At 45.0% G+C, this 26,191-nt stretch overlaps 3 protein-coding genes across 29 annotated transcripts in view; 2 read left to right on the forward strand and 1 right to left on the reverse strand.

The window, feature by feature from the left end:
• PXK (PX domain containing serine/threonine kinase like) overlaps positions 1-18,149 on the forward strand; it is a 96,061-nt gene extending 77,912 nt beyond the window's left edge. For 4 of the 27 annotated variants that reach the window (XM_034956745.3, XM_034956748.4, XM_055110079.2 and 1 more), the window contains 5 exons: positions 1,034-1,111; positions 1,642-1,728; positions 2,204-2,273; positions 5,014-5,076; positions 16,881-18,149. In XM_034956745.3, the coding sequence (XP_034812636.1) occupies positions 1,034-1,111; positions 1,642-1,728; positions 2,204-2,273; positions 5,014-5,076; positions 16,881-17,089 (507 nt within the window). In that variant the 3' untranslated portion in view covers positions 17,090-18,149. Of the gene's footprint in view, positions 1-1,033; positions 1,112-1,641; positions 1,729-2,203; positions 2,274-5,013; positions 5,077-5,747; positions 5,930-12,658 lie in introns of all 27 variants that reach the window. The other 23 variants (XM_034956746.3, XM_034956750.4, XM_063602481.1 and 20 more) reach the window with 19 other exon arrangements.
• Positions 18,150-19,753: 1,604 nt separating this feature from the next.
• On the reverse strand, positions 19,754-26,158 carry PDHB (pyruvate dehydrogenase E1 subunit beta). The gene is made up of 10 exons (XM_003811622.5): positions 25,919-26,158; positions 25,782-25,835; positions 24,008-24,115; positions 23,862-23,924; positions 23,724-23,759; positions 22,785-23,070; positions 22,255-22,365; positions 21,837-21,928; positions 20,601-20,742; positions 19,754-20,307 (listed from the first exon to the last, which is right to left on the reverse strand). Exons 1-10 carry the CDS (start codon positions 25,958-25,960, stop codon positions 20,162-20,164), a joined length of 1,080 nt encoding a protein of 359 aa, XP_003811670.1. The 5' UTR covers positions 25,961-26,158; the 3' UTR covers positions 19,754-20,161.
• The window catches only part of KCTD6 (potassium channel tetramerization domain containing 6), a 69,148-nt gene continuing 68,789 nt past the window's right edge, over positions 25,833-26,191 (forward strand). The window contains exon 1 of the mRNA XM_034956779.4: positions 25,833-25,872. The gene's annotated coding sequence lies outside the window, so the exon portion shown is untranslated. The remainder of the gene's footprint in view (positions 25,873-26,191) is intronic.

Consider the following 26,191-nt stretch of genomic DNA (forward strand, 5'->3'; position numbering starts at 1 on the left):
TAATTTTTTTTTCTTTTATTGCCTGTGCTTTTGGTGTCATATCCAAGAAATCACTGCCAAATCCAGTGTCAAGAAGCTTTTCCCCTGTGTCTTTTCTTTTAGGAGTTTTATAGTTTTAGGTCTTATGTTTAGGTTTTGAATCCATTTTGAGTTAATTTTTGTTTGTGGTGTAAGGTAAGGGTCCAACTTCACTCTTTTGTATGTGGATATCCAATTTTCCCAGCACTGTTATTGAATACACTGTCCTTTCCCCCATTGTATGTTCTTGGAACCCTTGTCAAAGATTATTTGACCATATCCTCAAGCGTTTATTTCTGGGCTCTCTCTCCTTCTTTTCCATTGGTCTGTGTATCTGCCTGCATGTCAGTACCACACTGTTTTAATTACTGTAGCTATGTAATAGGTTTCAAAATCAGGAAATGTGAGGCCTTCAACTTTATTTTTCTTTTTCAGATTGTTTTGGCAATTTACAGCCCTTGAGAATTACTTGCATTACTTGAAACATATCATGTTTATTTATGTTTTAGTTTTATTGTTCATTGCTAAAAAATGCTAGAGAAGTGAGTGTGTTAGGGATACCAAAAGTGGCTGGGGTAGGATTTGAATGGACAGCTTTAACTGATTTTATTCCAAATGACTCTTTTTTTTTTTTTTGAGATGGAGTCTTGCTCTGTCACCCAGGCTGGAGTGCAGTGGCGCGATCTCGGCTCTCTGCAAGCTCCGCCTCCCGGGTTCACGCCATTCTCCTGCCTCAGCCTCCTGAGTAGCTGGGACTACAGGCGCCACCATGCCCAGCTAATTTTTTGTATTTTTAGTAGAGACGGGGTTTCACCGTGTTAGCCAGGATGGTCTCCATCTCCTGACCTCGTGATCCGCCCGCCTTGGCCTCTCAAAGTCCTGGGATTACAGGCATGAGCTACTGCGCCTGGCCGAAATTACTCTTGATAACCACCTGCTCCTTCATTTACTCCAGGACTTGGAAGTATCTCCAGCCACCTTTTTCAATAGATGATGTACTTTTCTCTCCTGTCAGATCCCTACAAAGTTAAAAGAGGCATTGAGAATTGCCAAAGAATGTATAGAGAAGAGACTAATTGAGGAACAGAAACAGGTAAATTGATAACGGTTCCTCTTTGCCTTTTAGTGTCCCCATCCTCTGCCGTGGTTTTTATAGTGATTGACCTTTGACTGTTCCCTCTGCAAATATTTTAAGCATACTTACTCTCAGCCAGCCTTTAGGCTAAATGCTTCCCTGCAGAGCTGAATACTTGACAGTCCTGCCTTCAGTCCTGCTTAGTCTATGTGGGAAACAAACATCTCCAGGAAGGGCAGTCTGGGTTTCTGATCAGAGCATGCCGGCCGGTGATAGTTGCGGGCATGCATGGTCCATGCTGTCTCACCACATTCTTCTTCTGTAAAAGAGGGAAAGGCAGGAAGGCATTAGGGGCATGAGAAAGGACCTCTTCCTTTGGCATACTCCTCTACCTGGCATCCAGACCCGAGCCAGGAAGTAGACAGCCTGAGCAAGGAAAGATTTTCTTTTATCCCAATAAAATGTGGTTTGCCAAAACATGTTGGAGAAGATTTTCATTAGGAAGCTGCCTTATGTGGGATATGCTTACATCTTATGGTCTTTTAAAGATTCACCAGCATCGAAGACTGACAAGAGCTCAGTCCCACCATGGATCTGAGGAGGAAAGAAAAAAAAGAAAAATTTTAGCTCGAAAGGTAAGCCTCGTGTCTCTCTGCAGTCCCTCTATGAGTTCTTGAGTACATGTGAAGAAAGTTCTAGGTTAATGGTGCCCATTTAATGACAGATGCTGTGCTATATCTCCTTGAAAGCTAAGACTATTTCCAGATGACTGGGGTGCAGCTTTTTTTGGGAAAAAAAAAAAAAGAGTCATATGATAATCAGCAGAGAAATAGCCCATGTAGTTTCCTAGCTTGCTGGGCAGATTATGGCATAATGTAATTGGAGGAAACGATTGGCCTGAGATAGTAAAGTCAGCATTTTTTGTTTTATTTCCGCCTTTAGTTTTGGCTGTGACTTCTTCACTGTGTTAAGTTATGGGGCCGAATATTACCTTGTCTGCAGCTAGTTTAATGCTATGCCTGGAAAATATTTTTATTCTAACTTCCAGCTTCACTGTGTTTATTCTTTGCTTTCCTCTCCCTCCCTCCCCCTTTCCTTTTATTCTTAAAGAAGTCAAAACGATCTGCTCTTGAAAATAGTGAAGAGCATTCAGCGAAGTACAGCAACTCCAATAATTCAGGTAACTGGTTATAGATGGTAGTGGGGCCCAGGACACAGAGATCAGGATCAGGAGTCTCTAGTTGGTCAAGAGGTCTTGAGTTCTGCTGGCCAGAAACTGGGCAATGTAGTAATGACTACAGAGAACAAAATAACTCTGTCTCTAATGAAAGATTGCAACAGTATTCGTAGGCTTACAGCATTCAAATGCTAGAAGGGACTTCTGAGGTAATTGGGTAGCTCACCTTCTTCACTGATGGCAGCACTTGATCATCTAAAGACACAGGAGCATTAGTCATGGAAGGAAAACAGACCTGACTTAAAATGTAAGGCCTCCTGTTTTTTAGTAGAGCCTGCATGAACAGAAATGACCTTAAATCCTGCCCACTGCTCTGGACCCCATGTGATGGGAGGATGTGCTCTCCTGTGTGAATTAAGGAAAGGACTCGATGGTGTGTGGGGATGGCAAGAAACCGAGATGGTACAAAGAGCACTGTCCCGAGTTGGCAGTCCTTGCTGCCACTCCCAGCTGCCCTTCACCCAGCTCTGCTGGCTTTGGGCCATAATGTCCCATCTTTGGAAATCAGAGCCAGATTGAATGATCCCTGGGGGCCTTCCAGTTTTTCTAGTTTATGAATCTGTGAAGTAGAGCCCACATAGAGAAGGGAAGGTTTCACCCTAGTTACCAAGCAGTTTTGACTTAGCCCTGAAGGGCCACGGGAATGGGAGATTTTGGGGTTGAGGAATACCTGCTTATACTTTTAGGCAGAGGAAGGACAGAGCAGAGAGGGGGAATTTGAAGATGCAAAAGAGACGGTAACTGGCAGGGGCACCATGGCGGGTAGAAAGCCAAGGGGTTAGCATCCAAAGCCCAGCTATCAGTCTCAACTTTGAGGAAACCCATGCATCTCTTCCTAGCGGTAGGATTTGGTGCAGGCAGGTGAAGAGGCAGAGATGTTTAGAAGGGAGGAAACTGGGGATATTCACGGTCATGCCTCAGTCTTCTCAGTGAAGTCAGGGAGGAGAATGTCTGCCTGGGGCGGGAGGAGAAAAGTGTACAAGATGATTAGGCTGCAGCCCAGAGGGCTGCATGAGCCACAGCTGGAGAATGCAAGTGGCATGACCAGAGCTGGAGATTGGCAGCCCTGAATAGATAAAGCCCATGAACTCCAGAAGGAGAGTGAGAGTCACATTGACACCACTGCAGAGTCCAGACTGGAGAAGGGCTCAGGAAGAGCTGCAAAGGAGAGGAAGGAGGGGTGGTCCCAATGAGGACCAGCGCAGGCTCCTTGGGGGTGAATGCTGTTGTGGCTGGCAGGTAATTTCAGTTGGAAGCCTATCTTCGCCATGGTTGATGGGAGGGACATGGACCAGTCATGGTCATTATTATACTGAGACTCATGATTCCAACCAGCAGTCATTCTGTCCAGTAGCTAATGTTTTATAGAGCAGAGAAAGCCTGACAGTGTGCTCTCTACCTTCTAAGACCCTGCCTGCCTGCAAAGCTGTGTCACATGAAGCCAGGTAGGACTCAAGGACTTCAGGATACCCCAGTGCCCTCAGGAGTTTAGGAAAATGAAGTAGCAGTTGATGGATATATACAGATAATTCCCAAACTTTACTGGAGTCAAGCAGTGAAGCTTCTCCCCATTAAAGTTCATTAGCACTACGAACAGTATAAAGACAGCATGCATTGAGTTTTACCTCCTTTTTCAGTAAAACACCCTCATATTTTATAGGGAACTGAGGGAATATTGCAAGTAGAAAAGCATTAAACTGGAGGGAGGTGTGGTTTAATCAGGACATTTCTCATCATGGCCAGTGTCCATGAGACACCAACACGTCCTGTGGGTAGTGAGTGAAGTGATGGCTGGGGCCTTAACCACACCAGCTCTGGTGGCTTCTCAGGCATGTGATGGCAGCCCTCTGGGTGTGTGTGCCCATCAGCCCAGAAACCACCTGACTAGGGAGATTTGGTTAACCTCTCCATAGGATCTCTATGTGTGGGAGGGGGGTTTCTGTGTCCACAGAAAGGCTTACGTAGGAACCTCTGCTCATTGGGCTACTTCATGTCAGCTCAGGAAGATATTTTCTAGGGATTGCCAAGTAATGGGGAGATGCTGAGAACTTGGGAATATTTGAAATATAATAAGGTTACTAGATCCAGAAAAAGCATGCAACAGGTGGGATTCACATTGTTTTAATGTGAATAAGGACATTTACTTATTCTAGATAAGAAAAGGGCTGTGAAATCCATAAACTGAATAGACTGACCCTATCTAGTTGATTCTACCTGCTGATAAAATGGAACTTCTGCAGAATGCGTTACTGGGTGGATGCTGTACGGGGCACTCCCTTCCTTTGGAAACCCCCAGAAGGCTGCTCTGCACCTCTCTGTCCACTGTACCACTTGTGGCTTCTGTCATTTGTCATTACCCAGGAGTGGAGGTTGGGTCAGGAAGAGATACTGCAGCCAATTGCCTAAGCTGTTGATGGTGCAAAGTTTCAAACCAGGCAGGCCATGGGGAGCAGTGGGAGGCAAGGAGCTTTTAGTGGCTTGGGGAAGGAGTTGGACCCTGCACCAGAGTAAAAGCCCGTCATTGGGTCCGGTCTCTGAGTTTTTTGTCCCTCATCATCTTGTTTCACAAGGCTCACACACTAAGCCAAATGTAGATTCTCAGACAGCAGTGGGTCCCAGCCTGGGCCAAATTCCAAATGTCTTTCATTGGTCCCCATGAGGGTTTCTCTGTGTTTTATCTTAGCAGGATCTGGGGCCAGCTCACCTCTCACGTCCCCGTCATCGCCAACTCCACCCTCTACATCAGGTTAGTGATGGAGTAAAGTGACATGCCACCTTCCTGTCCGCCAACAGGAGGAGCGGGCTGTGCCTCTTCCTGCCTTGGCCCAACAATTTCAGGGGTTAGATAGCAGCAGCTTTCTCAAGAGAGATCAGTGGGAGTGCAAATTAGCAGTGTCATTTGGGAGAGCTGAGGGGCTAGATTCCAAGCTCGGCTTTCACAGGGAATGGACCGGTTTCAGGGCCACTAGCCACCCCCGGGCTCCAGCTTGCTGTCTTTGCTGAAAAGCTTCATTCAGAGCTTCTCAGATTGGAGCCTGTCTTGGTACATGCTTAGCTGAACAACACAAATGCGCCGTGGCCCAGGGGTCCCGTCCTTCCAGGCCTCTCTCCTCAGGGAGCCCGTCCATAGGGTCAGTTTTGTCACAGAGCACAACTGGTAAGATGCCTAGGTGGAGGAGTGAAAGAGTCACTGCGTTTCTGATTTTCTGGCAACGATTTGACTCTGTTTTGCTCTGTAATGTATTTAATTATCTGAATATTTTTCTATTATTAGCCTTTGCTTCACTTTTGTAAATTAGATACTAGTTTTGATTGAAAAATGTAAAAAGAATTTATCTTGGAAACTGCTTATAAAAATAATCCCCAATTTTGTTGAGTAGCCCCATAATACTATCTTTCTTTTATTTTTGAACCAAGATGTCTCTCCTAAAGTCTTTTGCAAGCCCAGTAAAAACAATTGGGACACCAGTATCTCCTTTTGCTTCTTAAATGAACCAGTTGTTCCAGATGTGCGAGGAGCTGCTTCTGCCACTCAGAGCTTGCTGGCTGTGCCTGGAAGGGTTCCTACAGCTGTGTGAAGGGGGAGTCATTGGCAGGGGGTTGGTATATGAGTTGATCCCATATTCATTATTAATAACTAACACAGCACCCAGGAGCTGCCAAGAGCATTCTTCAGCTCCACTCAAATGCTTCTAACTGACCCTCCTAAGAAAATGAGAGCAAGCAAACACACGGGGACTAGTGTGAGTGACTTACTTCTGGCTGAGGGTGGTTACTGGTGCCTTACTGCTGAATGTTCTAGGGCCTGTTTTGGGTAGCAAAGTACCTGGTCCATGGGAGGATATTCTTGTCCTTATCTTACTTTGTCAGCAGATTTCCCAAGAAAGCCCCCAAATGTTGATCAAGACAGAAAATAGGCCTTTTTTGTCTTTTGTGGAGATACACTGTTTAGGCTGATCAGAAATGTCTGGTGATCTACTGCCCGGACTATATTAAGCCATTTTCTAGAAGATAGGATATTAATTTAACACCACTTGGGCATATTAAGAAAATTGGAGAAAATTGGTAGTGAGAATCCAGAAATCCTCCTTTAACAAGCAAGGCACTTGAGGCGTCTGTTTAAGGGTTCACAGCCCCTGTCTGTGTGGTTAGATCTGTCCCTGCTCACTTGACTGCCGGTTCTTATCTCTAAATGCCTTTGGGAATTTACAATTTATTTGGACTTTTGGGGGGAATTCTCTAATTTATCTGTGTTTAAATGGGTGCTGTCTCATACAGTAGTAAGTTTGCATGAGATAAGGTAACTTTTAGAATGAGAGAAAAAAAAGAGGAATCTTGTGTAATTAGAGTCAATGTTGGGAAAACTTGGAGGTGAGTGGGAGGGGCATTCCTGTGAATTTGATAGCACCCAGCCTGAAGGGGAGTCTTGAGGATTTAGAAGGAAAGCACATGTGAGGCCCCAGCACAATGCCTGGCAGAGTGAGAGTGCCTGGCAGAGATGAGAGGTTCCCAGCAAATATTGGCTCCTCCTTTCTTTTATCTCCTTAATGTTTTGTTGATGAAATTGACTCAGCCTGCAATCTGACCTCTGCTGGGCATTTCCTGTAATGCATCTCATGAAAATGGTAACTAATATTTAGTATTTGCCTGGCAACCTAGCATTTCAGGCCCTAAGCATTTCAACCCAAGGGAGTTTATTCATTTAAGAATAAACATTCAAGGTGCATTTACTGAGAACCTATGGTTTGCTAAGGACTGTGCTTGGCCCTGGGTTACAGAAATGGCTAGACAAGGCCCTAGCTCTCATGGAGTCACATTTCCAGTGCCTCTCAGAAGCTCCAAAATGATAGACACTGTTTAGGAAAAACTCACACTCAAAAGTATTTTTCCCTATTCTGTCACTCAACACAATAATAATCAACGCAAACAGACTTCTGTGACCAAATGTCAGGGTGTGGGGGAGTGGTTCTGTCCACCACCAAGTAAGCAATCAGTTTTGCTGTGGACACCAGCTGGGTGTCCTCCAATTCAATTCTGACACTATCTACCTGGAGATAGCGTCAGACCCCACAGGTTGGGGCTCAGTCCCCAAAACTACCTGCTCTTTCTGACACCATTTGCAAGGATGGGACTCCAGAACTTTTGACCGGCCAGCTTCAAGTAGGAGTTCCCACCGTTAATTTGCTGGAGCAGCTCACAGAATTCAGGGAAACATGTTTACTGGTTTATTATAAAGGATGTTACAAAGGATACAGATGAAAAGATGCATAGGGCAAGGTGTGGGGGAAGGAGCTTCCATGCCTTCCCTGGGCACATCACCCTTCAGGAACCTCCGCATGTTCAGCTATCAGGAAGCTCTCCAAACCCTGCCCTCTTGGGCCTTTTATGGAGACGTCATTGGATAGGCATGATTGACAACCATATAGAAATGTTGTTATAGAACCCAATTTTGGTCTGCTCACCCAGTGCAATAAAATCAGATACCCACACCAAGGCTGTTGCAGTGACAGAAAGGAAGGCATTTATTGCAGAGTGCTGTGCAAGGGGGACCAGGCAGCAAAATGCTAAAAAATCTGACCTTCCAGATGGCTTACAGGCAAGGATTTTTAACGGTGGGGTAAATTTCAGGAAAACAGAAGCTACAGGCAAAATTATAAATCAGTACACCGAGGTTGCACATTGGTTTAAGCTTAAAAGGGCGGGACATCTTGGTGGTAGGGGGTGCTCACAGGTAGATTCAGAGATCTGACTTGCAGTTGATCTTAGTTGCAGAGGCTCTAAGAATTTTGGGGTCAGTAGTAAAATGCTAACTTGCTAGGGGGAGTGACTTTCTCCAAGCCTCTCAAGAAGAAACTTAGAACAAAGGATGGTGGGATCGATAATAGGTAAAGTTTAGTCTTCTTTTCCTCCTAAGCTGGGATCTTTGTGGTGAGGGTCTTCAGTGGGGGCCTGAGCCTTTGAAAGACAACTCAGGGACATATGTTAAGATCTTATCTTTAGTTTCTATAGGGCAAGGGAACTTCTCTGGAGCTTTAACTTCCTTGGCTATTGTTCTTAAGCCACTTATTACCTTCTTGTTTACCAAGTTACTTAATTACTTCTAGGGCTAGCTGGATGCCTGGAATTTTTCTTTAAGGAACATTTGGATTTTCCCTTATTTCCATGCCTTCAGGTTTACAGGTCCCTAAAAGTTGGGGGCGGTCCCAGTTTCTATCTCATTGTGATTGGACAAAAAGGGTATGATCTCACCCCAGCAAGGCCTGTTTGTTCAGATTCTGCTTGGCCTCTCTGTACAGCTTTCCTTCTTCTAGGGTATGGGGCGTGTGTAGGAGATGCTTGGCAAATCTTTGATTTACATAGGCTTGCTCTGCCTTCAAGGCCTCTGCAGAGTGACAGCAGGACTCTGAGCCTAGGGATTACACCATTTTTGTTTTTGAGACAGAGTCTGGGTCTGTCACCCAGGCTGGAATACAGTCGTGAGATCTCGGCTCACTGCAACTTCCGCCTCCTGGGTTCAAGCAATTTTTATGCCTCAGCCTCCCGAGTAGCTGGGATTATAGGCACTCACCACCACACTTGGCTAATATTTTTGTATTTTTGATAGAGATGGGGTTTCACTACGTTGGCCAGGCTGGTCTTGAACTCCTGACCTCAAAGTGATCCACCCGCCTTGGCCCCCAAAGTGCTGGGATTACAGGCTTGAGCCACTGTGCCCAGCCAGGATTGCAACTTTTGGCTGGCCAGCCCATGCTTATGCTGTTCTTCCTTGCAGAACTGGAGGTCGGTCTTCTCCTGGGCTCAAGTGATCCTCCTGCCTCAGCCTTCTGAGAGGCTGGGACTATAGGCATGCACCACCACATCCAGCTAATTTTTAAATTTTTTGTAGAGACAGGGGTCTCACCATGTTGCCCAGGCTGGTCTCAAACTCCTGGGCACAAGCACTCCTCTCACCTCAGCCTCCAAATTGCTGGGATTATAGATGGGAGCCACAGCACCTGGCCTCACAGTTCTTTCTAGTCAAGCACACTCTAAATCCTAAATCCACTGTGAACTCTGGCCTTTGGCAGTTTGCTCAGCAATAGATCAGCAGCAATAGATGAGCTTAGGTAAGTTGAATTCAGCAGCAGTGCCTTTCTTCCCGAAAGCATCGGTTGTAAGCACATTTATGGCAGCTAAAGGTGGTTTTAATCTCAGTTTCTAAGTGAAGGGGTCTTACCCTTATGAGCCCTTTCTAGCAACTGTGTAAGGGTTGGGGCCCCTCCCTTTTCTTACTGTAGCTTCTTCTCTGGGGGCTCCTTCTTGAGGTCCTTACCAAGCTGATGGGAGAAATATCCTTTCTTTAAGTCTGCTGGCAGTTCCATTGGGTGGGGTGGGATTCTCTAATACTCTTTTGCTTAGACCCCTGTTTTTTCAGTAAGAACATTCCTAGCACTGTCTTTTCTGCAAAAGGTTGTTTTCTGCCTCAGGAAGGTCACTTTTTCCAGGACTTTAAAATTCTTTATCCTGGTTTATTTCATGGTAATATCACCAACTAGTATTTATACTCTATTCATAGAACTGATTGGTTTTAAAGGTCCCAATTTACACACACACAAATATTCCCTCCCACCCTCCTTTGGGATTAGACAGGTCTGTTGCCTTGCTATCTATTTTTTTGAGACAGGGTCTCTCTCTGTCACCTTGGCTGGAATGCAGTGGTGCAATCACGGCTCACTGCAGCCTTAACCTCCCACCTCAGCCTCCTGAGTGGGACTACAGGTGTGCACCACCACCCTTGGCTAATTTTTGTATTTTTTTGTAGAGACGGGTTTTGCCATGTTGCCCAGGCTAGTCTTGAGCTCTGGGGCTCAAGTGATCTGCCCGCCTTAGCCTCCCATAATGGTGGGATTACAGGCATGAGCCACCCACACCCAGCCCTTTTTTTAAAAAATGGGTTTAAAAAAAAAAAAATGGGTTTGTAAGAGTATTTTGGGAAAGCTAAGTAAGCAGAGGACCCTAAATTGTTATTTAAAATAATTATATGTAATATATTTGAAGCACTTATTTTGTGCCAGGCACTGTTGCTTTTATGGGCACTTGTTTCAGTTAATCATCGTGAATACCTTCTTATCCAGTGTGAGTGGACTCCAGCTTAGGTCCATTTTACAGTTGAAACTGACACTCTAGTAGGATTAAGAGACTTTGACCAAGGTCACACAAGTTAGGGCGGTGCTAGAGCCAGGAGTGTAACTTGTTCTGTATTTGTTCATTTACCCCATTGATGTATTGAGTGCCTGCTTTCTTCAGGGTGCGCTGCAGGGCCCGTGCTCTTAAATACTGTTGTTGGCTGGTGTGAAAAGAACCCTGAATGTTGAGTCAGTAAACCAGGGCTTGAGTCCTAGCTCTGCCACATTCCTGCTATGACCTTGGACAAATAATTTCTGTTCTTTGAGGCTGTCTTTTAAAAGAAGTCTCGCTCTTTATTAGATAGATGGCATACATGGCGAGGCTTTATAAGCGGTAAAGCACTATCAGGTATAAACTATGAATGTCTTGCAATCAGATAATTCTAGCCGTTCTTGCTTGTAGTTTATGTTTTAAGCAATAATTTTGAGGTGAGAGAGCTGGCAGTTTGTAGAAAACCCAGTTTGCAAGAATGAGTGGAGAGAAAGGGAAGTTTCAAATCTGCAGAGGAAGAGGTGTGGGAGCCCGCCCTCTGAAGGTCTGCTTAAAATTCAACTCGCAAAACAGATGAATAAGAGAAAAGGCATACAAGTTTATTTAATATGTATACACAGGAGCCTTCAGAATGAAGACCCAAAGATACAGGGAAAATTGTCCATTTTTATGCTTAGGTTCAACAAAGTATGGACAGCTGTGTGGAAATATGATTGGAGGAAAAGGCTATGATCTAATGCTAATAGGCTGAGTGGGGAAACCCAGCAAGTCTGTCTGTCTAGATTGTTCTCAGCCTCTCTGAGCAGCATTCCTTCCTTCTGGGTATGGGCAGGACTCTCTCTGGAATGGGGGTCTTACAACCTATAGTCAGACAAGGTAGGTCAGGTGATTTCTTTTCTTTTTTGAGATGGAGTTTCACTCTTGTTGCCCAGGCTGGAGTGCAATGGCTCGATCTTGGCTCACTGCAGCCTCTGCCTCCTGGGTTCAAGTAATTCTCCTGCCTCAGCCTCCCAGGTAGCTGGGATTACAGGCGCCCACCACCACGCCCAGCTACTTTTTTGTAGTTTTAGTAGACACAGGGTTTCACCATGTTGGCCAGGCTGGTCTCGAACTTCTGGCCTCAGGTGATCCGCCCGCCTTGGCCTCCCAAAGTGCTGGGATTACAGGCGTGAGCCACCACACCCAGCCAAGTGATTTCTTTATGGACAGTTTTTACACAGAAAGGTGGAGGGAGAGTAATATTTTTAGGTATGATGGCTGGCTTTGGGGAAAATGGGTTCTGTTTCTGTGACCCACCTTGGAGAAGGAGGGATTCAAGTTTCTCTGGCTAGCCTTGGGGGACAATGGTACTGAGAAGGCTGGAGGGCCTCTTTTCCGTTTCCCAGCCCCTTTCCAGGAGAAGGCTGTGGGGCAGAGTTGGTTCATTAGGAACTCTGAGATTTACCAAAGCATGATCCTTCACATTTAGCTGGGGATCTAGTCAGTTTAAAAGAAGACAAGAAAAACATTTGCCTTGCTTTCCTTTTTAAAACGGCTTTATGGCCTTAAGTAAGTTTCACTGCCCAATTCAGCCTCTAGGGAGGGGCTCACAGGGCCTCAGGGAGGGGCCCAGTGCTTCCGCCTTGAGGATGCTTGCCCAGGATCTCTGGCCTTAGGCCTGCTCACACTCCTCCCAACTTTAAAGAGACAAATCTATTGTAGACTCTAGAAGACTTGCTTGGAAAAAAGTTATGGGTTTTCATTTTTCTCCCGTCTTGATCAACTGTCCTTGTTTAATAATAGAACTAAGCACACTCCTCATATCCATTCTGCTCTTCAGAGGTAAGACCTTCATGGCTTTTCTGAAGTGAGCGTTGTGCTTGTAAATAAATAAAAATAGTACCTAACTGGCTCAGAGGACAAAGAACATGAAGAAAGTGACTCATTAGGTGGCTCAAAAAGCGACTCATTGGTTATTCTATAAATACGTTTGCCATGTTTTAAAAGGCTCACAATCGTGTTTACAAACCAGTGCTGTGGTTAATTTGAGTATATCCTAGTTTCGAAGTGAGAATAATCAGCTTGTGATTCAGACTAATATTTTACTGTCTGTTACTATTTGATTAAATGACACTAAAATCTGAATAATGACTTGTGTCCCCCCTTTCTCTCTCTCTCTTTGCTGTTTTCAGTAGAGCATGCACCATTTTGAACGTGAATTTTCGGTAAAGTAAACTATGCTGATTTCTCAGACTTTAAAGATGCTCTGTTTCTGTGTGTGAAATAGGACCCAAAGTGTCTCGATTGCTGAAGTGATGAACAAGTGGGAAAGCAGATTTGAGACTATTTCCTTATCTGAATATTTAAATGAAATACAGCATCTTTAAAAAGCACCCAGTGACTTCATCTATATTCATTTCATTTTCATCATGACCTTCAAAATCTTCATTTTCACTCTGATTTCAGTTTTAAAATACAGCTCTAAAACCTGCAAATCAACTGCATGGCATTTTGGTATATTTTAATTTTGGAAACCATAACTCTCAAAGTCCCGTTGCTGCAAAAATGTTGATTCCTAGTTACTCTGATGAAGAGGAAAGAGTGTTAGGCACTTGAGCTCTTGGTTACAGGGAGACAACTTACTGGCTTTTATAACTGACGGTAGGGAAAAACAGTTCTTTTGTAAGCATCCTTTATAATTCTCGAGCTGTGACAGGAGTACAGCCTCCTCACCTGCCTGAGGCCAAAGGAGAAGGTGGTTCTCCCGAGAGCTGGGGGCTTGCCTGCTTCGGTTCTCTCCCAAGGGTGGCTGGTAAGTCTGGTGTTACCCTAGTGTGGTCTCATGGCCACTTGGCCTCCCTTCCTGTATGTGACCACAAAGGAGCTCAGAATTAGAGAGACTGTAGATTACCCACTGCTGGCTGCTAACATGGGCCTAAGAGTCGGTGGGGAAGGGAGCCGGGCGCAGTGGCTCACACCTATAATCTCAGCACTTTGGGAGGCTGAGGCGGGTGGATCACAAGGATCAGGAGTTCAAGACCAACCTGGCCAACATGGTGAAACCCCATCTGTACTAAAAATACAAAAATTAGCTGGGCATGGTACCACGCGCCTGTAATCCCAGCTACTCGGGAGGCTGAGGCAGAGAATCGCTTGAACCCGGGAGGCGGAGCTTGCAGTGAGCCGAGATCGCGCCACTGCACTCCAGCCTGGGCAACAGGGCGAGACTCCATCTCAGAAAAAAAGGAACTGGAGGGGGGGACCCTCAGACATCCTGTCCACAAGGCTGTCGAGGGAGTTTCTGGCCTGGCATTCCTCCCTAGATCTGACCTATGCTCTCCCTGCAGCATTCTCTGCCCTCTGACAGGGCCTCTGCTGGACTGCCAGGTTCCCGTGTGGTTTGGTGGAGAAGATTTTGGGGTGGGTAGAGTAAGTAGTTGGCTCTCAGGGATTCTGTCTAAGAGAAAGTGAGATGGGAGAAATCGAGACTGACCTGGTCGTAACTGAAGGTAAGCTGTTTGCAGCATCCCCCTTCCTGGGTGCAAATTCAGGTATCATAAGTCTAACATGGAATCGGTCTGCTCTCATATGTGGCCTGGAGATAAGGGTATTGGAGGTCTCTTGGCAGGAAGGACTCATTCACATTTTAGGGGTGGAGAGAGCGCAGGCAGCAGGCAGTTGTTCCCAGGTTTGTCACAGGCCAAATGGTAACTTTCATTTGGCCTTTGTTGCCCCTGCCCCCTCTTCCCTCCATTGTTAGCCATGTGTTGTAGCTGAAGCTCCAACGGACCTTTCAGGAAGCTTGTGGACCATGGAAAGGGCCAAAAGGAAAAGCCAAAAACAATCAATGGGGCAGACTGAGTGAGACCGAGTCCCAGGTCTGTGTTCCTGCCTCCTCCAGTTTCCACCTTCTGACCCCTAGACCTCCTCTCCCCTCCAGAGTGTTCCAAACTGGCAAGCTGGGTCTGGCCTTCCTTGCCCTGGTTGTACATAAGAGCCACCATGGTTGTTGCAGGCCCAGTGAGGAAAAGTGGACTTGCTGGGACATCAAGCCCCACCGGACTGCTCCAGCCTGCTGAGGCCACATCAGGGAGATCCTGCTGCCTGTCCTTTCGTTCCATCTGCTTTACTGGAGCCCTGGAGCCCTTTGGACAGTGTATTTATTGACACCACCTACATTTTCAAAGAGATTCATTTAAAGTGACAGTGGAAAATCCATGTCCATTTACTTGGACAGTGGAAAATCCATGTACTGAACCCCACCCTCAACTCCCAAACTCCGCGGTGGTGCGTTTGCACTTCTAATTTTGAGGGCCTGGTAATGAGGCCAAAACCAAGGGTTGGTTCTCTGTGAGGCCAAGCAGTTTTGTTCTGTGCCAAGATGGCAGCCCCTACCCCTCAGCCCAGCCCTGAGGCCTGTCTCCAGCCCCCCAAAATCCTTGCCTGGAGGGCTAGTCAGTCTCTAGATGGCCAGTGCTGAGCCTTTAGTAGAACTCCCAAGTACCGCCGCAGCCGAGAGCCTGTCCTTAACTGCACAGTGATTCTTCTGCCGGGGGTCAAAGCACAAACCTGGGAGGCAGAAACCCTGGAGCTCCTTCTGTTACACTACGTGGCCCTGAATATCAAGTCCAGATTCCACTGCCCTTTTCTGGCTATTGGGTGGGAGGGTGCTGGGGAAGGGCACTGGCACCTACTCACTCCCAAGTGGGCAGAGCTCACTCCTTCGGGCCCACTTGGTGTTGCAGTCAAGAGACTCAGTTCCAAAAACCTTCAGCAGAGGTCTCCCCTCCTCCTGGTATTTCACTGGTTGCTCTCCAGAAGTCCTCTTCAGAGGAATGCTTATCACACATGCTTATTCTCCGTTTTCCCACTTCAACAGTTACTTCAGGTTTAAAGTCCTTTTTATCTCTGTAACCCTGTGACATAAAGCCAGGAACATTTTCCCACAATCCACCTTAGCATAAAACATAACAATTTCATTCATCAGTTTTTATTGTGTAGAACCAATGAACATGTTGGTCATTTGTCTGTATTTAATCTTTTTTGTATTGCTATATTTGAGCATTCCAAGATTGCAGAGCATGAGCGTGTGTATTTGTGTGATTCTTTAATTTCAGCTGCCTTAGGTTTGAGTAAAAGATGTAAAGAAAGGTAAGTGATTTTCTATCGTAAGCCTTTAACCGATACCTGTCACACTTGGTGAAAAGGATGTACTTACCTGAGTATTGTGTTGGTGATTCTGAGCCAGTCGTCCATACAAACTTAAGTAGGGTAGCTTTACCTGTTACTTATCACAACTCAGTAGCAGTGTAGGAGAAACCACCTGGCAGAATGTCTCCCTGGAGTAGCCCTGGGAGGGACAGAGACAGCATCTGACAGGCAGTCTCAGAGAGCTGCAAGGTCACAGGAGACGAGGCAACTAACTGTGGCACAGGAACATTCTTTAAGGCAAGGCTTTTTCTGAACTCGGTGTTTATTCTGTCCTGAGAGAACCATTCATTGATTCCAAAATATGAAATTCGAGTTGCAAATGTCCATGTGCCTGGAAGCTGAGGGAAGTTTTAGACACCTGCCCAGTTTCCCTCTCCTTGCCCACTGCGGTACAGCACGACATTCTAGTTTCTCCTGATGCTTCATCAAAGACATTTAGTGCAGTTCTGTCCTGTTCCTTGGTTGGGCCACAATGGAGAGAATAGTACTTGAGAAGGATTTCTCTGTAAGAATACCATGGCAGAGAGACCCCTCTGCCCCCTGCTTTGCATTGCTAACAGTTATTAGCATTTTATATTTCTTTAATGCAACCTAATAGGAAATTATTATTCGAGACAGACTCCTCTGGGAAATGCATAACCCAGGAGGCACTGATTCCTTGCTGAGAATCCTGAGTGGTCTGTCATTTTACATAAGATCACATCCTTCAAATATTGTGTATGTTGGAGCAGCGAAAGAACTGTTCATCCCTTATGAATAACTGACATTCAGGAAGCCCAACTCCATCATGCAGATGTCTATCTTTAATTGCTAGCTCAGAAGCAGACAGAGCTTCCTGGGACCTGGCTAAAGTAACTGATAGATGGTACTCTTCTTTGGGAACTATTACTAATATTTGCAAATGGAGTCAGAGCCTCATCTATGCAGAGAATGTCACCATACGTGGTTTCATGTAATCTGTAATTATTTGTTCCAACAGCCTTTAACATGACTATTGTTTGAGAAACATGGCAACTTTTAATTCCCCTTTGATACTTCTAGCTTTCTTTAGTATTCTAAGAACTCATACAGTACTAGGTATGTTGGTCCCTCTGAGGAAAACATGTGGACTCTCACCAGTCCGTTGTGCTCAGGACTGAGCAGTAGCGTGTGTGCAGGGCAGCTGTGGAGGGGAATACTGATTGTCCCCCTTTTCCTCCACAGGGATATCTGCATTACCTCCACCTCCTCCACCTCCACCACCACCAGCAGCTCCCCTGCCTCCTGCGAGCACCGAGGCACCTGCCCAGCTCTCGTCTCAGGCTGTGAATGGCATGAGCCGAGGGGCCTTGCTCAGCTCCATCCAGAATTTCCAAAAAGGAACTTTGAGGAAAGCCAAAACCTGTGATCACAGTGCTCCGAAGATCGGCTGAAGCTTCCTGTTTACACTTGGAGGGAAAAGTTCTTTTTTATTCCTACTCACCCCTACCCCCCAAACTACCCTCTTCCTGGGAAAGTAATTGCTGAGCCAGTACAGCCACAAACAGTACTATTTTGCAGATGCTCATGTAAGAAGCTTTTCAAGAGAGAAATAATTCTTTAAGCAGAATAAAGTTAGGCTGGCATTGCTCCCTTAAGATCTTGCTCCTTTATTAACCCTGTAAAGGAGTCTTGTTTATCCTCTAATGGCCAGGCTTTTGGGACAGCAGCATATTGAAATATTTTCACCAACTAAAGGAAATAGACAGAAAAACAATGACAATATTCAATCACAGCAGTAAATGGCCTTTGTGTTGCAATCCCTTCTACCCCATTAGACAGCTCCTAGAAACATTCCTCTTACAGTTCATTTCTCTAAAGCATTTTCTGATTCTTAGATAACTCCAATTTTTGCTACCTTTATCTTAGACATTAACACTATAGCCCAAAGCATAGTTACTTTGCTAAATCAGAAAGCAACTGAGTTCTTTGTTTTCCTCTCAAATAGAATGGGGAACGTTCACAACATTCTCTTAAGTTAACAGGAATACCATTGTGGTTATAGAACTCAGGACTGCTAAAGCAACTACTCTAGACCCATAGTTCTTTTTAGTTAGAATGTATTGAAACAGACAAAAATATTAACATCAGAAAAAGCTCTTGCCAATTAGAGGATCTTCTTAATCCTCAGCAATTAAGTTTGGGGTTTGAGGGGGGCAGGTCATTGTTACAACAGAAGTAAATTTGGCATCTATAGAAATCAATTATGATTTTTGAAAGATTTATCTAAAGATATCAATATAGCATCTCTTTAATGTTAGTCATTAGAAAGATCCTTTATCCTGATTTGCTTAAACCTTTCAATAAATTGCACTTTAAAGGATTATAAATAATCCATTTAAAAATTCAAGTACACACATCAGTGTTGGTTACTATGCAGAGAATGTCATTGTGTATAGTTTCATGTAATCTGTGATGTCAGCTGTATTTTTTATTAAAATCATGTCAAGAAAACGTGCTGTCTGTAGCTTGACAAGATATTTCAAATGAGAACTTTTTGTAGCATCTGTTGTTAACAAAGAATAGATTCAGTCTAAGGTTTCCTTCTTACCTATCCTGTCTCTTATTCTTTTGTGTCTCACTTTTCCTCTAAGAACTAAAAATCCTGTCTTGCTACTTAAATTAGGTACCACCTATATGCTTCTCTAACTAATTGAAACCCATCTTTTCCATCTCAGCTTCTGAAGAGGGCAGTATTTGACAGAATATCTGATCTTTGGAAATGGGAAAAACACCTGATATAAACTTTGCCATAATTTTAAAGAGAATGCTATTAGAATTAGGCATTTGGAGAGTCTGTGGAGAAGTTCCTGTTTCAAGTGTGATGCAACCTAGGTGATTACCTGATGGAGGCTTGTGAGGCCTGAGTCCTTCTGAAGTCAGTTTTGCTGACTATTTTGGATAGTTCAGATATATGAATACAAACAGGTAATGGTCTTGTACAGTACCAGCTTATTTTCCACATGGAACTAATTTCTTTTGTTGTTATTTTTAAGACAGGGTTTCGCTCTTTCACTCAGGCTGGAGTGCAGTGACCCAATCACAGCTCACTGCAGCCTTGACCTCCCAGGGCTCAAGCAATCCTCCTATAGGCACACCACCAGATACCTGGGTTTTTTGTTTTGTTTTTTTTGTTTTGTTTTTGTAGGCAGGGTTTTTGCAACGTTGCCCCAGGCTGGTCTCAAAACTCCTGGGCTCAAGCAATCCCTGCCTCAGCCTCCCAAAGTGCTGGGATTATAGGCATGAGCTACTGTGGCCTGGCAGCACTAATTTCTTAATAGAATTTCAAGTTTTCTACCCACATTGACTTTTTTTTTTCTATCTTTTCTTTGTAGAGATGGGGTTTTGCCATGTTCCCCAGGCTGGTCCTGAACTCCTACACTCAAGGGATACACCCACCTCGGCCTCCCAAAGTGCTAGGATTACACGTTTGAGCCACCACACCCAGCCAATTCTTTTTTTTTTTTGAGACGGAGTCTTGCTCTGTTGCCCAGGCTGGAGTACAGTGGCGCCATCTCTGCTCACTGCAACCTCCGCCTCCTGGGTTCAAGCAATTATCCTGCCTCAGCCTCCCGAGCAGCTGGGTCTACAGGCGCATGCCACCATGCCCGGCTTTAGTAAAGACAGGGTTTCACCATGTTAGCCAAGATGGTCTTGATCTCCTGACATCATGTTCTGCCCGCCTTGGCCTCCCAAAGTACTGGGATTACAGGCATGAGCCACCACGCCCAGCCCAGCCAATTCTTTCAATATAAAAATACAACAGTCATGGCCAGGTGTGGTGGCTCATGCCTGTAATCCCAGCAGTTTGGGAGGGCCAAGGCAGGTGGATCACCTGAGGTCAGGAGTTCAAGACCAGCCTGGCCAACATGGTGAAACCCCACCTCTACTAAAAACACCAAAATTAGCCGGATGTGGTGGCTAATTTCCTACTCCTGAGGCTGAGGCAGAAGAATCACCTGAACCTGGGAGATGGAGGCTGCAGTGAGCCAAGATTCTGCCATCACACTCCAGCTTGGGGAACAGAGCCAAACCTTGTCTCAAAAAAAAAAAATTAGTAATGTTAGAAATTCCTTTATTCCTTATCAAAACAAACTAACAGTAAATGTATATTATATGCTTTAATTTTATACATATAAGTTATCTTGTTTGGATATATCTATCTTTCATCAGGACTCTGCCACATCCATACTTTGTCCTTGTGGTGAGAGAGGATAAAATGTTATATAATTTGTTATTCAAAGAACATGGCAACCGTAACAGACAAAAGGAAGCATGGCATCTAGGGCAGGAGAGTGGAGAGTTTTCCATACACAAACACATTTAAACTTCCCTGTACAAAAATACCTGCTGTTGCTTTAGAAATCGTTTTCCTTTATGAGTAGTCAGGTCTTGCAGTACAAATCCAGGTGCAGTGCCAGCAAGTATTTCAAATAAATTTCAACGACTTGATATTCAAGTCCAAACTAAATATTTAATGTTTTCTTTATTGCAAATATGATGTCTTTGACCTGAGGTATAGAGTTGTCCTCTAGAATCTTTGCATAAGGCATAGGGACGTCAGCACCAGTGACACGAACAGCAGGAGCATCCAGGAAATTGAACGCAGGACCTAGGAGAAGGAAGGCTCAACTGAGAGAGTGCAAATGCCAGCTGGGCACTACCACCTTGGCACAGAGGTGTGGCTGACCAGGAAGAGAAAATGTAAGGAATGCTAATTATGGGGAACCGCTTTCTGGATTTGCTTTTAAAAATATCTGCCTGAAGAGAAATGCCAAACTTACAAGTTTAAAGTTGAAGTCGTTTGGCCACTCCTAGCTTTCAATCTCTTTATCCTGTACGTATTCAGGTACATGATGTTTACTATAGCTTGACTGTATTCTAGAACCAGTTTCTTTGAAATACCTTCCATGATCCTGGCACAGATTTCAGCTCCTACTCCAAACTGTGGCCAGCCTCCTTCCACAGTTACGAGATGATTTGTCTTCATGACACTGGCTTCTATGGTTTCCATGTCCATTGGTCTAATGGTACGCATATTTATCACCTAAACAGGTAATATAATCAAGTTGACAGAGCTATTGCAGCACAAATAGAGCCTTATCCCCATAATACCATTTCCTTTTTTGTTTCCTGTTAATCTTTGTATCTAGGAAAATCTAATCTGCCTATGAATACCTATTCATGAATGTACAAACTGTAAAAGGAAAAATTTTAATTAAAACAAAGATCTGTATGTCTACCACAAGCAGCTCTGTGCAGTTACAGGATTCATTTATCTTCCTTCACTTTTTTATTTCTTTTGAGATGGAGTTTTGCTCTTGTTGTCCAGGCTGGAGTGCAGTGGCGTGATCTCGGCTCACTGCCACCCCCGCCTTCCCAGTTCAAGCCATTTTCCTGCCTCAGCCTCTGGAGTAGCTCGGATTACAGGCATAGACCACCACGCCTAGCTAATTTTTGTATTTTTAGTAGAGATGGGGTTTCAACATGTTGGCCAGGCTGGTCTTGAACTCCTGACCTCAGGTGATCCACCACGCCCAGCCAATCCTCCTTCACTTTAAATTCCCTCATCAAAATAAGTTAACAGTTAACAGCTGAGTGCCCATCATGTACCAAGCACTACACTAAGTGTAATTCTCACAACAGCCCTATGACGGGACAGTATTTATATTATCCCCGTTTTATAGCTGATGAAACAGATTTAGAGTATATAACTTGCCCAAGTATAACTAGCACATGGTGAGTTTCTAAAAGATCCAGAACCTCAGAAGGGTGAGGTGGGAGCATCACTTGGGCCCAGGAGTTCACGGTTACAGTGAGCCATGATCCAGCCACTGCACTTCAGCCTGGGCAACAGAACAAAAGCCTGTATTTTTCTCTCTCAGGGGGTATCACTGAGAACCAGAAGAGGTTCAGAGAGCTCCCGCTGTCTCTCAAAAAAAAAATATCCAGAACCTAAGTGACCTGAGTGGTAAAAAGCTAAGTATGTGAACTGCAGGCAGATTCCCAGCTTTAAGCAGAGACAGAAATGAGTGACAAAGCAAGGTTTTACATCTAATTAACCTGTTACAGAACTCTTCTGGGTCTTAAATCTAAAAGGAGCCCTTCTAATTCTTTAAGAACAAGTAAATGTCCACTCACCTCACATTCAACTCCTTCTTTAGATAGCACTGCTGCAGCTTCTAAGCAGTGGCCCACAGGTCTTGAATGGGAAACCACAGTTATATGTGTTCCTGAAAACAGAGTGGTCACAGATCAGAGATCAGGTTGAAACTGAAGATGCTACACCACTGTGCAGCCAGCTGTGGCTCTTGTTCATTCATAGTCTTCAATTCAACTTCATTCCAGTGAGCTGAGGAATGTGGCAGCCTTCCTAGAAATGAAACACAAACCTACCAGACTGAGATCTAGAAAAGCACAACTGAATGAGAAATTGGGGCATCTTGAGCTCATCCTATAATTTTTCAGTCAAAGTAAATGACAGTAACTTCTAGATTAAATTTTACCAAAATTGAGGGGCTGGATTAAAAATACTGTCTATATATCTTAGTTTTCTTACCTTGCCTTTCTATTTTGGCTTTTCCAATAGGAATCAGAAAATCTTTTGACTGAGCTTCCGGAGGAAATTCAAAAGGAACCCCATACATCAATTCATTCTCTAGCACCACCACTGAAAAACATAAATATTTAAACAAAAGTAATTAATCACATCCAGAATGACTAAAACTGCATAGAAAGCAATATCATTCATCTTGTGAGAAGTTTCATTGTGCTGATTAGCCTTATCTCTACCATGACCAGCAGCCTTGAGAGCAGTTTAGGTACTTAAATTTGTAGTTTGGTCAATATAATTTTATCTATCAAACCAGTATTGTGGGTGTGCAGTAAATGTCCCCTTTACCTAGCTGGCCCCTTATATTCGGAAATAGGAAAAGCAAGCACATTCTTTACTGTCTTTACTATATAAAGTATTAACATTCTATACGATATATCTAAGCCTAACTAAAAGACTTTAATGGTTTCCTCTGTGCAAATATATCATTTTAGTTTTTCAATCTTCAAAAAAAACCAAAGGGTCCCTGTGCTGACCTGGATTGTTATCCCGAATGGCTGATTTAATAAGTCCTTTAGCATCCTCTGAATTCCAGGGGCTGACCACCTTTAAGCCTGGGCAGTGCCCATACCAGGCAGCAAAGCACTGTGAGTGCTGGGCAGCTACACCTGCTGAGGCACCATTGGGTCCCCTGAAGACTATAGGCACAGGCTGAAGGCCACCAGACATGTAGTAGGTCTTGGCAGCTGAGTTTATAACCTGGTCAATGGCTTGCATGGAGAAATTGAAGGTCATAAATTCACAAATGGGCCGCAACCCAGCCTGTAAAATCAAAAACATGGATGTTAAAAAGACTAGAAACAGCAACAAACAGTAGCAAACAGATCACTCCAAGTCTTCCAACATTCAAATAATGTTTTTATTTTTTATTTTTATTTTTTATGGACAGGGTCTCACTGTCACCCACGCTGGAGTGCAGTGGCACACATCATAGCTCACTGCAGCCTCTAACTCCTAGGCTCAAGTAATCCTTCCTCAGCATCCCGAGTAGCTGGGACTGCAGGCAAGCACCACCACATCTACCTACTTGGTATTTTTTTGTTTTTTTCCCAAATGATGTTTTTAAAAGGTGATGTTAAATCTCTTTGGGGATGGGCACAGTGGCTCACGCCTGTAATCCCAGCACTTTGGGAGGCCAAGGCGGTCGGATCATTTGAGGTCAGGAGTTCAAGACCAGCCTGGCCAACTTGGTAAAACCCCATCTCTACTAAAAACACAAAAATTGGCTAGGCACAGTGGCGCGACCTGTAATCCCAGCCACTATGGAGGCTGAGGCAGGAGAATCGCTTGAACCTGGAAGCTGAGATGGTGCCAGTGCACTCCAGGCTGGACAACAGAGTGAGACTCTGTCTCAAAAGAAAGAAAAAGAAAACAAGAAATGTCTTTGGATAAGTTTCATAAAGAGTATTACATACCATAGCTGCACCTACAGCAATTCCAGCAAAGCCCATCTATAAAGTAAAATATAAACGTAAGTGAAAATCCATAAAAATGAGGATAATGGACACTAACAGACATGCCCTCCAGGGTCTGCTTCCCACTGGAAGGCTTACCTCTGATATGGGAGTATCAATAATCCTCTTGTCTCCATATTTCTTCCACAGCCCTCGACTAACCTACAATTAAGAGTTGATCCCTTAAGTGTATCTGGGGGTAACAGTGACCTCAATTTTGTATAACTTTCATATATTTTAGTTACCTTGTATGCCCCATCATACTGGGCAACTTCTTCTCCAAGCAGAAATACCTTCTCATCTCTTTCCAGCTCCTCATCCATACCCTGATTTATAGCATCACGAACTGTCACCTGTCACAGGTATGCAAAAACAGTCAATACAGAATTGTTTGGGATTCAACTAAGATTTTCTTCCTTTATATTTACCTAGGCTGCCCACAGCATACAATATAAAAACACTAGAACAAGCTTCTCTCTAAAAACTCAAAGAATTCTAAAAGTAACATTTCTATTACACATAGTTGGTCTTTGCATGTGTTAATGTACTGAGTGCTCACTAGGTGCCAAGCACTGCCAAATACTTTGCATCCAGAATGTAGGAGTTGCTATTTTAATATAATGAATGGTAAAATCTAGTTAAAAAAAGGAAGGCGAGGAGAATTAACATACAATCCATCAATTCCACTTCTATGTATATGCCCCAAATAATTGAAAGCAGGGATTCAAGCATATACTTGCACATCAATGTTCACAGCAGCATTACTCACAATAGACAAAACAAGGCCAGGCACGGTGGCTCACACCTGTAATTCCAGCACTCTGGGAGGCCAAGGCAGGTGGATCACTTGAGGTCAGGAGTTCGAGACCACCCTGGCCAACATGGTGAAACCCATTCTCTACTAAAAATACAAAAATTGGCCGGGTGTGGTGGCGGGTGCCTGTAATCCCAGCTACTCAGGAGGCTGAGGCAGAATTGCTTGAACCCAGGAGGCAGAGGTTGCAGTGAGCTGAGATAGTGCCATTGCACTCTAGCCTGGGCAGCAAGAGCAAAACTCCGTCTCAAAAAAAAAAAAAAAAGAAAATGTCGGGCTGAGCGAGGTGGCTCATGCCTGTAATCCTAGCACTTTGGGAGGCCAAGGCAGGCAGATCACTTGAGGCCAGGAGTTCAAGACCAGCCTGGGCAATATGGTGAGACGCTGTCTGTACTAAAAATACAAAAATTAGCCCGGTGTGGTGGCACCGGCCTGTAATCACAGCTACTCAGGAGTGTGAGGCGCGAGAATCCCTTGAGCCCAGGAGGTGGAGGTTGCAGTGAGCTGAGATCGCGCCACTGCACTCCAACCTGGGTGACAGAGGGAGACTCTCTCAAAAAAATATACATATATATATTATTCAGCCTTAGGAAAGAATCAAACTCTGACGCATGCTACAACATGGATGAACCTTGAGGACATTACGCTGAGATAAGCCAGACACAAAAGGACAAATGATGCCACTTATATGAAGTTCTAGAATAGGCAACCTCATAGAGACAGAAAAGTACAACAGGGGTTACCAGGGGTTTGGGGAAGGGAAATGAGGAGTTACCGAGTAATGGACAGTTTCTGCTTGGGATGATTAAAAAGTTCTGGAAATGGATGGTGGTTAATGGTTGTACAACATGGTGAATGTACTTAATGCCACTGAATTATACACTTCTAAAAAGTACATTTTAAGTTAGGTCCATTTTGCTTCAATTTAAAGAAAAAAACATGGAGTGAGGGAGGAAACGCCTAGTCTTAGTTTTCCCCCATTGCCCAGCCAGCTGTGAGGTGGTGACTCGCCGGTGTGCTAAGCGCCAGGCGGCGACAGAGGCAGCAGGAGCTCCACGAAGGATGCTGGCTCCGCAAACCCAAGGCCCACGGCGCCGGAAGGCCACAGCGCCGGAAGGCCACAGCGCAGGCGCGACTCCGGCCTCCTTCCCGAGAGAACGGGGGACCCTCCCCGCCCTCGTCCGACGAGCGCCCGCGCCTGTTACCTGCAGCGCAGCCGGCGCGGTCCAGTGAAAGCGCCTCTTCAGCAGCCCGGAGACCTGGCAAGGAGAGAGGAAGATGACGGCGGGACGCAGGGTGGGCAGGGGTCGCGTGGGAATACAGGCCGCGCGCTGCTGCCTACCTCCCGAAGGGGTCTCCGCACCAAGCCAGACACCGCCGCCATCTTGGTCGTGTCCTCTATCCGCTGCCAAATGACAACAGAGGGGCCGGCAGACGTGAGCAGGCCCCGCCTCCACCGGCGCGGGCCAATGGCAAGGCGCGCCGCCTGCGTGACCCGCCCACCCGCCCACCGGGTGAGGGGCCGCGGGGCCGGGCTGAGGTGGCGTGTGGGTGGCCGTGCCCCTCTGCCTCGAGCCGCCTCAAATCAACTTTATTGACAGTAGGCGGTGACCGA

This window comes from Pan paniscus, chromosome 2 (genome assembly GCF_029289425.2).
Source record: "Pan paniscus chromosome 2, NHGRI_mPanPan1-v2.0_pri, whole genome shotgun sequence".
NCBI classification, from domain to species: Eukaryota; Metazoa; Chordata; class Mammalia; order Primates; family Hominidae; genus Pan; species Pan paniscus.